Source organism: Amblyomma mixtum, chromosome 4, assembly GCF_055824585.1.
Source record: "Amblyomma mixtum isolate Tamu chromosome 4, ASM5582458v1, whole genome shotgun sequence".
Lineage (NCBI taxonomy): Eukaryota > Metazoa > Arthropoda > Arachnida > Ixodida > Ixodidae > Amblyomma > Amblyomma mixtum.
Genome location: NC_143015.1, coordinates 134951614 through 134967631, shown reverse-complemented (window position 1 = coordinate 134967631; position 16018 = coordinate 134951614). Strand labels below are relative to the sequence as shown.

The 16018-nt window shown below is 45.2% G+C and overlaps 2 protein-coding genes across 4 annotated transcripts in view; one reads left to right on the top strand and one right to left on the bottom strand.

Moving 5' to 3' along the window:
* Positions 1-1577: 1577 nt before the first annotated feature.
* On the bottom strand, positions 1578-8778 carry PolG2 (DNA polymerase subunit gamma-2, mitochondrial). 3 transcript variants are annotated; one of them, XM_089588058.1, is made up of 9 exons: positions 8437-8778; positions 7275-7431; positions 6693-6781; positions 6010-6130; positions 4592-4691; positions 4087-4275; positions 3771-3946; positions 2496-2592; positions 1578-1770 (listed from the first exon to the last, which is right to left on the bottom strand). In XM_089588058.1, exons 2-9 carry the CDS (start codon positions 7382-7384, stop codon positions 1699-1701), a joined length of 954 nt encoding a protein of 317 aa, XP_089444184.1. In that variant the 5' UTR covers positions 7385-7431; positions 8437-8778; the 3' UTR covers positions 1578-1698. The 3 variants fall into 3 exon arrangements, with proteins under 3 accessions (XP_089444184.1, XP_089444183.1, XP_089444185.1); XM_089588057.1 differs by having other exon boundaries at positions 8549-8775; XM_089588059.1 differs by lacking the exon at positions 2496-2592 and having other exon boundaries at positions 8549-8774.
* Positions 8745-16018, top strand: part of PGAP1 (GPI inositol-deacylase) — a 46778-nt gene continuing 39504 nt past the window's right edge. Inside the window, exons 1-3 of the mRNA XM_089588055.1 lie at positions 8745-9058; positions 10143-10210; positions 14479-14696. Of these exons, the coding sequence (XP_089444181.1) occupies positions 8918-9058; positions 10143-10210; positions 14479-14696 (427 nt within the window). The 5' untranslated portion in view covers positions 8745-8917. The remainder of the gene's footprint in view (positions 9059-10142; positions 10211-14478; positions 14697-16018) is intronic.

Below are 16018 nucleotides of genomic sequence, written 5' to 3'. Positions count from 1 at the left end.
AGGTAATATTTTTCTAATCGGTATATTTTTTTATTTAAAGCGGGAACTTCGAGTGTTAAAACTTCGAATGTGTGTGTGCGTGTGCCAAACTGGGTGCTGCAGGCCAGTCAAGCTGTCAATGGGCAGCTTTTTTTCTCGCAGCTCCCCTCCATCTGGAAATTTCTAGGTGGCAAAATAAACTGGTTTGATTTGATCATTACCGTCAACAGCTAGCTTGCCACTGCATTGACAAGGTTGTCGATTTCACAGACTATTGCGCATTACTTCGGTTTTCTTTGCATTGATTTCAAGTTCATCATTGTATATTCTTATTTAGGTGCTCAGTCATGCGAATATATTCCACTCGTTATTCGGCAAAGCATGTCATCAGTAAACTGCTCTCGATCAACTTTTATCTTTAGTTCTTTCCCTCTGAATACTTCTTGTAATCTGTCTCTCTCCCTGCTCGGCACCCTTGGATGACTGCCATCACTGTGTGGTCTCTGTTGATATTTTGCAGCATTTATGTGCAGAAGGTTCCTCAAAGCCCCCATTTTAAATGCAGCGTGACTGCGGATGTTTCAGATGAACTAAATACTTTGTTGTACTGAATGAACACATATGTCTATGAAGGTAGTTTGGTGCTGCGAGATTTGAAAACTACAAAAAAAAAAAAATCCCCTTCCTCACGTCTGTTCTTTCACCGAATGTTTCACTCCACTCTTTAGCATACCATGTTACGGTTACTGTTACCGGAAGCCCGCCCACCGCCGGTGAGCACCCTCTGGATGGTCCCGAACTGCCGAGTACGTGGCGCCATCTGGCGCCGTCAAGGAGATTTGCGCCTGCGCACGGGCTCCCTGTACTCGGGTACCGCCAACACGGTATGCTAAAGGTCTCTAATGACAGATACTGCCGCCATTATTTCCTCAGCTAAAATACACACTGGAAAGCCAGCTGCATGGAATGAAAAGTTTTACTTTTGATACGAAACTGCGTAAAATATATGGACTGCATAAAGCAAGCCATTAAATGACAACTCTACGTGGAATACCAGCATGAATGCGGCAGTTGTTTTTGCACAAGAAGCACTAATTTATAGTACGTGTCTCCATTGTTCTTTCATTACTTTACAATACTTCTCCATTATGCCTGTCAAGCTCAGTGCGTGGCACAAGTCTGTTCTTGTTCAAGAAGGGTAACCCTATGCAACGAAAATATGAGCTAAAAGTTCTCTCAGCTTTCAGTGTTTTTTTGTTAACGGCTCCTAAAGTGCAGTAATGCAAAGAAATGCAAACAATACTGCATGATTAAAATGTGCAAATTAGACTAACTTCCAAGAGCCTAAAATGTTAAAGCTCTGCTACAGAAGCAGTAAACCAAAAGCAATAGCGAAAATTTTAGGTTGTTTTGCTTGGCATGATAGCTTTTGCCATGGGTAATCTTACCATAGGCCTTCCCCATCTCAGGCAGCTGAAACTTGAGAAAAAGTTTGGAAAGTGGTTCGAGAGACATTCAGCAGACCTGGTTTTCTTCTGTGAGCACAGGTATGCAGTTTGTATAGCATGTGATTGTACAAAGGGAATTACAAGGCCGGATTGAGTCCAACTGGTTGAATGGAAGATTTTATTTACACTAACAACTAATACTAGCTGTTATCAGGATGTTGTGCAGCTGGAAGCCTGGCCAGTCAGGCAAGCAGCGTTGACAAGTTGAGTGTCACGGGGAGCTCTCTGCCGCTTGCAGATAGAGCGGCAATCTTCTGTGCACATCAGTCACGTGAACTTGTTCCTGTGCAGAAGGAAATGTCAATATATATGTAGGTTTTACTCCGCCATGTACTATGTAAACGAAATGCTAACGTACACTGACATACCAGACCCTACAAACACTAAATAACATTGAAAAGTTTTTTTTTTCAGTTATTTTACTATTATCTACATTTTACTGGAAGGCACTATTAAAAAGGGGTATGAGCAAACAAAATTAAGGTGCAGAATACATACATACCCACCCATCAAAAAAACAGAGCACTGCCAAGTTATTGGTAAGGCAACGAAAGTAGCCATTCTGCTAGACTTGATAGTACATCGTTTTGACAACAGGCACACCACGGTGGCTAAGTGCACTCACTAAGACTACAAAACATAATTAAAGTGTTGATAACATGGTTTGTAGGAAAACGGATACAAATATGCAATGCAAACAGGACATACAAAAATACCATGGTTACTGTAAAACTTAGCCTCGTAATTAGCCTGTGCTTTTCAATTTTTGCTGCATGCGTCCCACAGTTACGTCCACAGTGGACATAAATTTCCTCTGGATGTAAAAAGTTTTGTTCAAAATTAAAAAAAAAAGCCACTTCAAGCACATGATTTTCAACATAAATATAAACATTAGGCTATGTTAGCACTAGATACACTGCTGGTGTCACTCTGCACAAGCCTCGTCTAAGCTGAGAATCAGAAGTCAGGGAGGAAATAACTGACAGTGTCGGACAACACGGCTCTTACCTTCAGTCCTGTATCTCGGTGGCGAACGTGGGCGACACCTGTTTTTAGCGTCGTCTCGTCCAAAATGACCACTGCCACCACGCCCATCTCATCAAACCTGCGTTGTGTGTGTTAAAAAAATAACCGGGCATATGTAATCAGATGTGTAGCCACAAGCGCTTTGTCCTGTGTGTTCGTCCCCTTTTCGGTGTTTTTATAGCGCTCACCAATTCCTTCAAGTGTGTAGCTCCAATAGAAGCATAAGTGAATTAATGATAAATTGATTAATAAGCCTTATTCCTCAACACAAAAGCAACACTTGGACTAAACCGCAAGTAAAAGGAATATGGCTGTGCAGTAAAGTTAGATAAGCTACGCAGTGTTTGAGACATATCTATGGGACATAAGCACAAAAGCGTGCACAAGGTTTCAGAAAGTGCTGATAGCTGCTGAAGCACTGTGTCTGAAAAATCGACTGAGTACCAAAGACGTGTTCCTTTTAAAGTTGCATTCAGAAGGCAAGGTTTGCTCTGTTGAAGGTTGGAGTGCCTAAATAACTCTGGTTTAGGTTTGGTTTGGTTTTATGGGGTTTAACGTCCCAAAGCGACTAAGGCTATGAGAGACGCCGTAGTGGAGGGCTCCGGAAATTTCGACCACCTGGGGTTCTTTAACGTGCACTGACATCGCACAGTACACGGGCCTCCAGAATTTCTCCTCCAAAGAAATTCAACTGCCGCGGCCGGGATCGAACCCGCGTCTTTCGGGTCAGCAGCCGAGCACCATAACCACTGAGCCACCGCGGCGGCTTAACTCTGGTTTAGTTTGGTTTATTGCGGTTTGAAGTCCCAAAGCAACTCAGGCTATGAGGGACGCCGTAGTGAAGGGCTCCGGAAATTTCGACCACCTGGGGTTCTTTAACATGCACTGACATCGCACAGTACACGGGCCTCTAGAATTTCGCCTCCATCGAAATTCGGCTGCTGCGGCTGGGATTGAAAATAACTGGCAGTTCAGTGCTTTACCTATCATCCTTCCTATACATCATATTTTTGCACCCTCTTTTTATAGCCAGAACCTGTGTATCAAATTGAACAGCTAGCCGAAAGCAGGGAGCCCATATTTTTACTTTACCTATTTTATTTAGCAACACACTGTCAACGGACAAAAAAAGGGTGGAAGCATTCGCAATATTACTATAAATACGTCATTAAATGCAAGTACACAATATACAGGTACACCCCGTACATTGATACTATGTACAGGAAAGGCATTGTAGTTTCTGCTGGTAATGCCCACCTGGCAAGCTGTTCATCAAGCGGTGTTTGGGCTCCCAGGCCAGGGTTGGTGTACACGGCCAGTACACCCCGCAGCTGCCTCTGGAGCAGCTGTGCTAGGGGCTTCAGTGAAGCCGCACCACCAGACGTGGCCACGGCTGCTTGAAACGGAGCAAGGCCTGGGTGCAACGACAGTACCTGCACGGTATTGCAGAGAAATAGCCATACTTATGTGGAGTGTGTTGATGCATAAGCAACTAAGGCTTATTACGTGTCAAGCACAGGGATTAAAATGGTATTAAAAAAGATGCTATGGCCTTAACGTTACTGTGGCTGACCTGTCCATGGGGACCTTCTTGGTGGGCATCCCTGAGGAACGCTTCAGCTGCCGTTTCCAGGCTTCCGACGGATGCCACCAGGCGCCCTCGGCTCCAGAGCCGCTCCAGGGGACCCGCCTCCGCATGGACTACGTGCGCCTCTTGGGACCCCGTCTGCTCCAGCTGGAACGCCCACGGGCGCCGTGAAAGCTGCAAGCACACATGCCGCCCTTTCACGCTGCAGTCACGATTGACACACAAACCAATCTGATTGTCATTATCAGCCTCCTTAAGCCTGCTGTAAAAAAGCAACATTCTGTGGTTGTTCCCCTGGAATCATATCCTTGGTGTCACAATATCATGGAGTGCTATGCTCTTTCACTCTTAGTCTAATCCAGATTTCTACTCTCATGTAGTTGCCCCTCATGCAAGTTTTTAGTAAACTTCATGTTTCAATCCTGCGCCAACTACGTCTACTGTACACATGGAGATTAGCTCGGGCACACAAGGTTGTTGGAATTCTCACCTGCCTCCACCACCGCAGCCGCTGACGCTGCCAGTGGGTCAGCCAACGTGCTTCTTCCCCCGGGGCTGGGAAGAACAGAAGCTGCTCCAGTGTGCCGGCTCTGTGTACAGTCAGAATGGGGAAATGGGCTGTAGTACGCCGTGTAGTAGGCATGCTGGGTCTGGCAGATTTACCAGCATGGATAACAATCTCAATGGCGGTAATCACCATCTGAGCATGCAGACCAAAAATGGTGGGAAGAACGCTACTGTTCGTGTTTGAAGTTGCACTGTTGATTGTACCATTTGTGGAGTCTATGGGACGCATATCGGGAATACCAGGAGCACAGCCTAAGGACAACAAAGGCTTACTGAAGCACCCACCATAAAAAGGAGGCTTGCGTGGCTAGGGTTGGTAAAATAAAACAAACGAAAAAGGAAGAAGTGTGACATATTAGCAATACTGATTGACGATGCTGATAGACATCAGTGGCAGTTCTTTCAGAAACCGGTTCAGGGAAACGCAACGAAGACAATGCTGAATGACGATGCTAATCGACATCAATGTCCAGTTCTTCCAGAAACTGGCTCAGGGAAACACAATGAACAAGGAGAGAGACGAACAGATACAGGCACTTGAACTCTCAGCTTCATTTCGAAATGACAACGAGCAAATCTCATGTGGCTTCTCTGTAAAGCATGCGACCAAGACCCAAGGCAAAAGTAGCGGCCGACATCTTTGAACTGCTGGGCACTCAAAGCCTGACAAGCCCATTGGTTCAGTCACTGTTGTCTCTGAAAAAAGAAAGAATTCGGGGACTTTTCGTTGGAGTGTACACTGTTATTAAACTGACCTTTTTCTTCGGAACGAAGGTTTAATCAAAAGTTCTCTCTTCTCGTTGTAAAGAAAGCTCCTATGATTAGTAACATTTACAACACACAGTGCCGCCACATTCATGTAGTGAGTACACCATTACTATCTTGTGGATATAGATGGACCTCGGTGTAGACGATCCTCTGATAACAAGCTGACTCATTCATTGCAATAGTATTTTCCTTTGAATAAACTGAGTTCAAGAACCAAAAACAAGTTGATTAAGTGAGCGCCAACTCCAGCCTATGTGTTCGTGGCTTCAGCATGCAAGAATTGTAGAACATGGATGCTTTCGAAAGCATGATCGTGGACCTTTGTATGACTGATTTCATAGCGGTGATACTATGCAGTAACTGTAAGTAGCTCAAAACAACCTGCAATATTGACATGCCAGGCCAAAGAGTGCAGATTTTTCTTCTGCACATTCCTCCTCCGTGCCTGTCACCAAGACAGTTTTCTGACGTGTATGTCCCATGCAGTTGCTCAATGCTCATGTCCAATGCCTGACATATGATGTACAGCCACCTTGCTCCTAACACAGTTAAGTATGCAAAATGTTGGCTCACTGCTGGCTCTGTGATGGTCTGTCCGGGAACAAGGCCTTGCTACTTTTACTGCTCAGTAGAAGCCCAAAGGAAGACTCTGGATCGACCAGCTCTTTCGCAGCGCCAAACAGCAACTGTAGATCTGAAAAGTCAGGAACCAAGCTTGAAATGACAGCTAGGTTGCTACAAAGCACATATTTGTCAAAAGCATTGAATCAGGGAGGCTGCAAAATGAAACAGATGGATTGACAGTAACAGGCACAACTGTTAAACGAACTCCGATAGGTTTGGTATCGTGGCCATTTCAACTTCCTGCATTGTGTATGACTTCTGTTGTGTCTAGGCAGGTAAAGTTGCGGAAGTGAAAATAAAATGCCATAATTAGTTAACTGAATTTTGCAAATGGAGAGGAGAGAAATGTTTGAAAGCGTACAGCTTAGAAAATGGATGTAAAAAGATGCATAATGGTGACATGTGAAAGGCTGGAAGCAATGTGTTGCTTTTGGTGCCTGAGCCTGTACCTGTAGCTTCCAGCATGTTTATGAAAAAAGCTAAGACGACAGGGGTTAGTCACGAATGCAAGTAAGTGGCAGTGTCAATGAAAGGTGGTCCACAGTACCGCAAGGTAGATGCTTTCAGGTGCTCTGCTCAATCTGGCAACTTTGGGTTTTCATTTACTACAGCTTCAACACTTCTCTGCCCACCTTCGGGTGAGTCAACATTGAGCTGGTCCGGCCAGGCTTCCTCCACAGGTAGCACACTGGCCTCTGCCGATCGGAGAATATGCCGCCGCCTGCAAATCCAAAATCAATAAATAAGGTCGCCTTATCCACCACTGCAGCTGGTAGCCTCCATTCTTTGGGATTTTTTTCTTTTAAAGCATGTACCAGGTTCTTCTCACTAAGTAAGTTTCATAGATGCTTTGCTCTTATATTCCATACACTATAGTTTGGCAGGTGACAATGATAGAGTATAGGCTACAGGGCAATAGTACTACAAGAGCAGTTTTTGCATTTGTCAATGTTAAACTTAGCGACCAACTCAAAGGCAACACAAGGTTGAAGTTGAGGAAGTTTTCAGCAGAGTTCAGGGAAGGCGTTTGGCTCAATCTAAACTGGTAAACCATTTGAGAAGCACGAGGAAGCTCGGCTCAAGAATTTCGCTTTATGTTTAGTCAATGGCGGCAACTGCGTCTCACAGCAGTCACACTTCGGCTTTCTGTGAATCTGTTTATAGAAGGAAACACCTTCTGTGAATCTGTTTATAGAAGGAAACAACGCCTTCACCATTCGCGCCTCAGGTTGTCACGAAGCAGTGCACCACAGGGTCCGTACGTTGTCTTCCCCACAAATCCATACTTCTGCAACAACTGCATGAATGCTGCCGATGGGCCCATGAGTCGCCGCACATGCTGACCTCAGCGGCCACACAGTGGCAATGTTTCTGTAAAATGTTACGGAACACAGGAAAAACCATTGTTGTTTCGTGCATGGCAATGCCAGTACAGAACAAAAAAGTTTATTTGCCACAGCTGGATTGAGCTCACAGTGCACCGACAAGAATGAGGTTCGTATATGCTTTACGAAAGATCATAAATTTCAAACCGTGGAGAAGAACAGAATTGCTGGTCATCAATTTAGCTCACCCGGAGTGGTCTTTTTCACTTAACTAACACTGCGTATGCTTTTCAGTAGTCATACATTCCCTGACGTGCGAATGCTGAAAAGTATACTGACGGAACACAAATGCGTGTGAACACATATGTATGATGTATGACTACTGAAACTTACTAATGGAACACAAATATTTACTCTAGCTGTAATTGCGGTGGCAAACACAAGTAAATTTTTTGCAATGAAGAACATGTTGTTTTTCTATTGATGAAATCGCGGTAATCTGGATACGGCAACCTTACGAGTGTTCTTGTGGTGATCAAAGGTTCATTCTACGAATCGATGGCCCGATCAATGGTTCACTCGCCAGCATACTTTACGACTCTAGCCTTTTCGCGAAAGCGATTGTGTTCGTCTGACGAATACTATCACTTGTATAAGACATGGAAACGGCAGCAGCAACAATAATTCGTATTCTGTTGACGGTTAAACTGACTACACACACCGAACACGCCGTACCCGAAACAACGGCGTAGAAACGTACCGCGGATTGTTTTATCCGACGCTTTATAATGCGCAGACAGAAACCACGACAACATCGAAAGCTCTGCGTTTTAAACAGTGAATAAAGCGATGGAAAATACTGCCAGTCAAAGTAAAAAAAAAAAGCCGATCCCCAAAACCACAACTGAACTTGCGATCGACACAGTGACCGCTTCACGCGAAGTGTGTACAGTACAGCACGTAGTACATACGCTATTTTGCAGTAACTACAAACTTTTGGTTAGGCTATACTTAGACAACCAGAGCTCCAAGTACAGCCTGTGAAACGTACCACGCCATTTATCGGTGTACCCACACAGTACTTGCTCTTCCCGAGACCACGCGAGCCGTTCAGAGAGCTCGGCAAGGCGAGACAAATCAGAACAATAGCGACAGCCCATCACCTGCGCTCTGACAGCGAGTTCAAAGCAGCTGTTGTGTGAAGTCGTGCGCTACATCCGATCAGCTGAAACGTGGGCGCCAGTTTAAAAAGACCTCCCGGTTCGATCGTCCCGATCGCCGATAGCGCCTTCGATATGCAAGCGAGCGCTTGCCGGCTCCAGTCTTGGCTTGACTGGCTTGACCCCGTGCGGCGGCCGTGATTTCGTCGGCCCTTCGCCCTCTCGCGTTGACGCAGGATGGTACCGGTAGCGCCGGTAGCCCGTAGAGAATAGCCTGCGGAAGGTTGCCAAGGCGTTCACGCAGGACGCGCAGCATGAAGCGGAGACGGACTAGATGTGCGGTTTAGCTTCGCCTAAAAGGAAGAAGAAGAAATGATCTACTTCGGTGCGAAAGCGTTTGTGGGAGTGTGCGCGCTCGCTCTGCTGCTCATCGGTTTTTACGATGTGCTTACTATCAGCTGGGAGAAGAATGCGTGCGATATGACATACATGTTTGAACTTCCCGAGTTCATCGTAAGTTCATTCTTCGTCCTGTATTACTGAATTCCACACCGAACGACAAACTGAGAAGTTTGATGGGAAGTAGCCGTACATACGTTGTGACTGTCAGGATGAATGCGGGTTGCCTTTGTAGGTACATGAGTCAGAGCTTGCTGGCTCAGATTTGCCTGCTGAAAGTATGTCTCAAAAGTCTAGCTCCACTGGATAATGGCCGATTTTTTAATAAATTCCCTAATGACGGCGTGGTAGTGGGTGAAAAGGTTCAGAACGTGGTTCGCGGCTTTCGCTGGTGTGCTAGCCAGGGTGACAAGACGGCATAATTTCGCTCAGCTGGGCTCACCACTTCACGGTTATTTTAATTTCTTGAACCACAAAACACTGTGAAGCCCGACATCTTAGTGTCAGCTCTCTCAATTTTAGATGTATGCTGCGCGGGATGTTCTTTTTCACCGCAAGTAAAAATATTAAAGGTGCTTGGTGAGCATATTGTATTAATCAGCCCATTTCGATACTATCTCGCTGCCGAACAATCTTCCTCGCCCTCAGACGTCTGGTGGAGTAGTAGTGCCACTTATTCGATATTTGCTGTGCCGTCAGTTACCTTTAATTTCTTGGTATTTTGCGGGGAGGCCTCATAAGTACCGTAGTGATAAAAATCAATTTCCTTGCTTACCGTGGTCTGCCTCGCCCAAGGCTGCATTGAATGTCTGTGGCTCACTGCCATATATTTAAATTGTCTTTAGATTTGTGGGCTGTAAAATGCAAATAAGCCGCAGAACCTATCCACAGACGCGCACTCTTAATTGCTAGCCATATGCTAGATATGCATTGAGTTATGCTAGTTATGCTTAGTTATGTATATCTTTGCACACTGAACGCCTGAGCAGTTTAAGCTTAATTAAAGAGCTATAATGTCAGACTTCACACCCCTTTGGTGCGATGTAAAGCAAAGAGATTTGACATTCCAGTGGCAGGCAAAAACTTATTTTTTTTTTGCATGAATGACAGCTTTTGTAGTAGCTTGTAGTTACTGATAAATAGTATTCGCTACTGTCGATTTGTTATGCATCATAGTTATCTCTCTGCCTCTTTCCAGCCCATCAAACTAAGTAAAGATGTCCAGCAGAAATATCCAAGGTACCGTCTCATCGTTTATGGTGAAGGGTGAGAAATTTGTTTTTGTATTTCGCATTTATTACTTCTAACCATAACTGATCTCTTTAATTGATGGTTAACTGTTTTAACATGGAATTTCGCTTGTTGTCTTGCCTCCATGTGCAAACCTGAAGACATGTACTTTCAGGATTAAACTCTCACCCAGTTCATCTCCTTACCTGATTCAGCCTTAACATCGTGCTTCAAGATTTATATACAATGATTGAATTCAAAAGCTGTACATTGTCATTGTTTGCCTGTCAGTCGTTTAAATGTGACCTCCGTGACCCTGTCATCGTCATCAATGGAGGTGGCGGGTCTTGTCAGTGATGAGACATCACAAAGGGAAACAGCTTGGCTGCAGGCTGGATAACAGATCATGTTGTGCATGTAAAGCTATGTCATTTCATGCTGAAGAAGGCTTCTGTACTTTGCAGCAGATCACGCAATATAGCCGACATTTAGTTGTTGGTTTGTGTATAATTTCGAGTTATATCAGCAGATGAACAAACAATTAACAAGCATTCTGCATGGGAAAGTGGGAATCTTAATGTTGAAAAGGTTTTTAATGAGATCAAACAGTAGAGCACACATTTTATTTTTGTTGGATGATTTACTTAGGTTTCTGTAGTAAAACAAATTCCAAAGAAATTAACAAATAACGCAATGAGGCATTCAAAACAAGGGAAAGTGACTGAGAGGATGTGTTTGGAGACAGTTGGGAAGTTGCAGTGTTTAGTTGGATCAGAAATACCACATAGGAAGACAATGAGGCCATGTGTAGGCACGACAAAATAAAGCCAAGGCCATATATAATGAAATAACAGTAAATACATATGCGTGTGATACAGGGTGCCCTAAGTTGTGCATATGTGGGTGAGATATGGCTATAAGTTAAACGCAAATCACACAAATGGGAACCCTGTACTTATTTGTCTTACGCACAATACTGTACTTGCCACTGTAGCAGCTTGCTGCTTTCTACTTTGTCTTTTCGGTCATATTTTGTTTCAATTTCTTTATTTTATTTTGAGCTTCCTTTTGTTTAACCTGAATGCATGCATTTATTTATCCTTCATCGGCCTCCTTTGGTCAGGGCCTAGTTTACTTTATTTTTGGCCATGTTTTATTGTTATCACTAGTATACAGTACCACTTCTTCAGATCATAATGCTGTGACCTTGCGGAGATATGATGAGGGTAGCGCCAGGCTGTCTTGCAGGCACTCTCTGACTTATCTCTGTTATCTCTGCTTGTTGTTTTAGCTTATCTTTGTTGTACAATGCTTCTTTTTATGGCAGCTTAGTTGTGTATCAGGGCTCTAATTCAAGAGCTCACTTGATATCAAGGACCGGCACTTTTTTTGCGGGCTACTTTAAATCTGTGTTTACGCTTCATGATGGCATTAACACCATGCCAGATTTTTAATATTAGCCACAGTGGCAATGCACTCCGCAAAATAACATTAACTGAAGCAGGAATACTTGCCTTAATATTCAATATTGACATAAAGGAATTGATAGGACCAGACAGTTTACCAGATGCTGCTTTGGTTTGGTTTGGTTTGGGGGTTTAGCGTCCCAAAGTGACCCAGGCTATGAGGGACGCCGTAGTAAAGGACTCTGGAAATTTCAGCCACCTGCATTTTTGATACATTAAATGATACGTTTTTGATACGTTAAATGGATTTGTGAATACTTTCTGGTTATTTACAAGATTTCACAGGAAAGTGCTGAACTACTGGAAAGGTGGAAAATTGGTAAGGTAATTTCAATACATAAATGAGGAGGCCTTGTCAATGCTTTCAACAATTACCTAATTGCACTTCCTTATATGACTTCTAAAGTTCTACAACATTTAATTTTGAAGCATATTGTAATGCTTGTTGAAGATCATGAATTAATTATTCATAATTAACATGGTTGCATAAAATGTTCGTCTATAACACAATTATTACAAATTGTTCACAGCCCAGCTATAACAATTGATAAAGAGGGAAACTAGTGTGATGTTCCTTGAAGCTTTCGACAGGGGATCTCATGCTAAGCTGCACTATAAATTAGTTCCCTTACTTCGTAATGCAACTACAACCAATTTGTTGAAAGCTTACTTAACAATAGTCCACAAAAAGGTCGCATTGTTTAATGACCACAAGTACACTCCTGTGTCACTGAAAAGTTTTCTGAAGTCACTAAGAAAGGAGTGCACTCATTCTCATTCTGTTCTTTGCGGGTGCAAGTCAGCCCAAATAGAGAGTTTTTGCTTAGAAGCCATTTTCGCTGTCTTCCTGCTCTCCGGACTGCAGTCACCACTACCTGACATTATGATGCCTATTTTTATTTTTTTAAAAGGGGAGCTGCTCGCTAAGAAACAGCAGTTGAGCAATGTCGATGTCCAACAACAGCAATGTCCAAGAGCACCTGCAGCTGCACGTGTTCTTGCTTGGCACTCTCTCCATCTCCTGTACATGTCCTGTACGTGTCCAAGAACACCTGCAGCTGCACGTGTTCTTGCTTGGCACTCTCTGCATCTCCTGTGCATGTCCTGTACATGTCCAAGAACACCTGCAGCTGCACGTGTTCTTGCTTGGCACTCTCTGCATCTCCTGTACGTGTCCAAGAACACCTGCAGCAGCACGTGTTCTTGCTTGGCACTCTCTGCATCTCCTGTGCATGTCCTGTACATGTCCAAGAACACCTGCAGCAGCACGTGTTCTTGCTTGGCACTCTCTGCATCTCCTGTGCGTGTCCTGTACATGTCCAAGAACACCTGCAGCTGCACATGTTCTAGCTTGGCACTCTCTGCATCTCCTGTGCATGTCCTGTACATGTCCAAGAACACCTGCAGCTGCACATGTTCTTGCTTGGCACTCTCTGCATCTCCTGTGCGTGTCCTGTACATGTCCAAGAACACCTGCAGCTGCACGTGTTCTTGCTTGGCACTCTCTGCATCTCCTGTACGTGTCCTGTACATGTCCAAGAACACCTGCAGCTGCACATGTTCTTGCTTGGCACTCTCTGCATCTCCTGTGCGTGTCCTGTACATGTCCAAGAACACCTGCAGCTGCACATGTTCTTGCTTGGCACTCTGCATCTCCTGTACATGTCCAAGAACACCTGCAGCTTCACGTGTTCTTGCTTGGCACTCTCTGCATCTCCTGTACATGTCCAAGAACACCTGCAGCTGCACGTGTTCTTGCTTGGCACTCTCTGCATCTCCTGTACGTGTCCAAGAACACCTGCAGCAGCACGTGTTCTTGCTTGGCACTCTCTGCATCTCCTGTACATGTCCTGTACATGTCCAAGAACACCTGCAGCTGCACGTGTTCTTGCTTGGCACTCTGCATCTCCTGTACATGTCCAAGAACACTTGCAGCTGCACATGTTCTTGCTTGGCACTCTCTGCATCTCCTGCACATGTCCAAGAACACCTGCAGCTGCACGTGTTCTTGCTTGGCACTCTGCATCTCCTGTGCATGTCCTGTACATGTCCAAGAACACCTGCAGCAGCACGTGTTCTTGCTTGGCACTCTCTGCATCTCCTGTGCATGTCCTGTACATGTCCAAGAACACCTGCAGCTGCACGTGTTCTTGCTTGGCACTCTGCTTCTCCTGTGCATGTCCTGTACATGTCCAAGAACACCTGCAGCTGCACATGTTCTTGCTTGGCACTCTGCATCTCCTGTGCATGTCCTGTACATGTCCAAGAACACCTGCAGCTGCACGTGTTCTTGCTTGGCACTCTGCATCTCCTGTGCATGTCCTGTACATGTCCAAGAACACCTGCAGCTGCACATGTTCTTGCTTGGCACTCTCTGCATCTCCTGTACATGTCCAAGAACACCTGCAGCTGCACGTGTTCTTGCTTGGCACTCTGCATCTCCTGTACATGTCCTGTACGTGTCCAAGAACACGTGCAGCTGCACGTGTTCTTGCTTGGCACTCTCTGCATCTCCTGTACATGTCCTGTACGTGGCCAAGAACACGTGCAGCTGCACGTGTTCTTGCTTGGCACTCTCTACATCTCCTGTGCATCTCCTGTACATGTCCAAGAACACCTGCAGCTGCACGTGTTCTTGCTTGGCACTCTCTGCATCTCCTGTGCATGTCCTGTACATGTCCAAGAACACCTGCAGCTACACGTGTTCTTGCTTGGCACACTCTGCATCTCCTGTACATGTCCTGTACATGTCCAAGAACACGTGCTGCTGCATGTGTTCTTGCTTGGCACTCTCTGCATCTCCTGTACATGTTCTTGCCTGTTCGGGGTGTGCTGCAGGGTCTACGCCCGCCAGCTGCGCAGGGGTCAGCTGCGCGGCATGCCTGTGCTGTTTGTGCCCGGTAATGCGGGCAGCTACCAGCAGGTTCGCTCCATCGGCACGGTGCTACTGCGCAAGGCCGAATTCGAGGGCCTGCCGTACCACTTCGACGTGTTTGCCACCGACTTCAAGGGCGAGCTGTCGGGTCTCTACGGTCCCCTGCTGCGGGATCAGATTGGTGGGCACGCTCTTCTTTTGACTTATTTCGAAGGTGGTGGTGCTTGTGCCGAGGTAGTGATCGGTATGTTTATACAAGACTGGCATGGAATGCATTTGGCAAGTACTCTCATATCAGGAATAGCAGCCTGCCGGTATCCCTCAAGAGGAGGGTCTACAACAGTTCTGTCTTGGTGGTGCTCATGTATGGGGCACAAGCGTAGAGGCTAATGGGAAAGCTTGAAATTAAACCGAGGGCAGTGCAGTGAGCGTTGAAAAAAGAAAATGATAGGTGCAAGGGCGTCCGCAGAACTTTTTCCAGGGGGGTGCACCCGATGTCTGGGGATGGGGGAGGCGGTAGGTTTGTAGTTGTTTTCTACTAGGGCATAAATAATATCCGTAATTCCAAGGGGGGGCAACCGCCCCCCCTTGCCCCCCCTTCCGGACGCCCATGGATAGGTGCCAGAGATGGGAAGAGAGCAGAGGAGGCCAGGTAGCTAATGTCTTACTCATGTCTTTGCTGAAATCGAGAAGAAACAAAGGACATGGGCAGGAATGTGGAGAACAGATAACCAGCAGTCACTCGGGGTAATTCCACCACCTATTTACTTTGGCTACTGCAGCTTACATGGGACCACCTGACCAACCAGGTAGAGAGCATGTGTCAAGTTCAGAACTTCTAAGATGGTTAAAGAGTGGGGTTCAAGCCCCAGTGCTACCATGTACCCATCGTTCATACAGTGGGTATTAGCCTTCTACTGGCCTGGCGCTCAGCTTTGTAAGTGGAAATGCATGGAAAATGAGTCTTTGACCTCACGTTACGCACACTGTGTCACGGCACGCTTCGTTCTATGCTGCCCTTGCTGCCAAAAATACCATCATCATTTCAAGACGTTTTAAGAGTATTGCTGTTATAACTATACAGGCAAGCAAGAACTAAATAATATATGTATTTGCCAATGTGAACACATATAGTAGTGACCAAACCATATAGTAGTGACCACAGTAAGGTGTCTAATGAATGCAGAAAGAGACTCAGTTTGAAAACTCTTAAAAGAACTAAGTGTTTTTGTGGTTGGGAATTAATTATTCCTCTCAAAAGTGGTGAAAGAAGTGACTTCTAGGTCAAGGGCATGGGTTCCGTTCAAGGGCGTCCGCAGAATTTTTTGCAGGGGGGGGCCCCATTGGTTGTTGGCGCCGGAGGGGGGGGGGGGGGTATGTTCGTAGCAAAAAGGCACTATTTGCGGAGTAAATTTATTTATTTATATACAAATAAAATAAATAAGTAAAATACACACATGAAAGAAAAATTACAAACAGCAAATTAAAGCCAGGCTAGGAGAG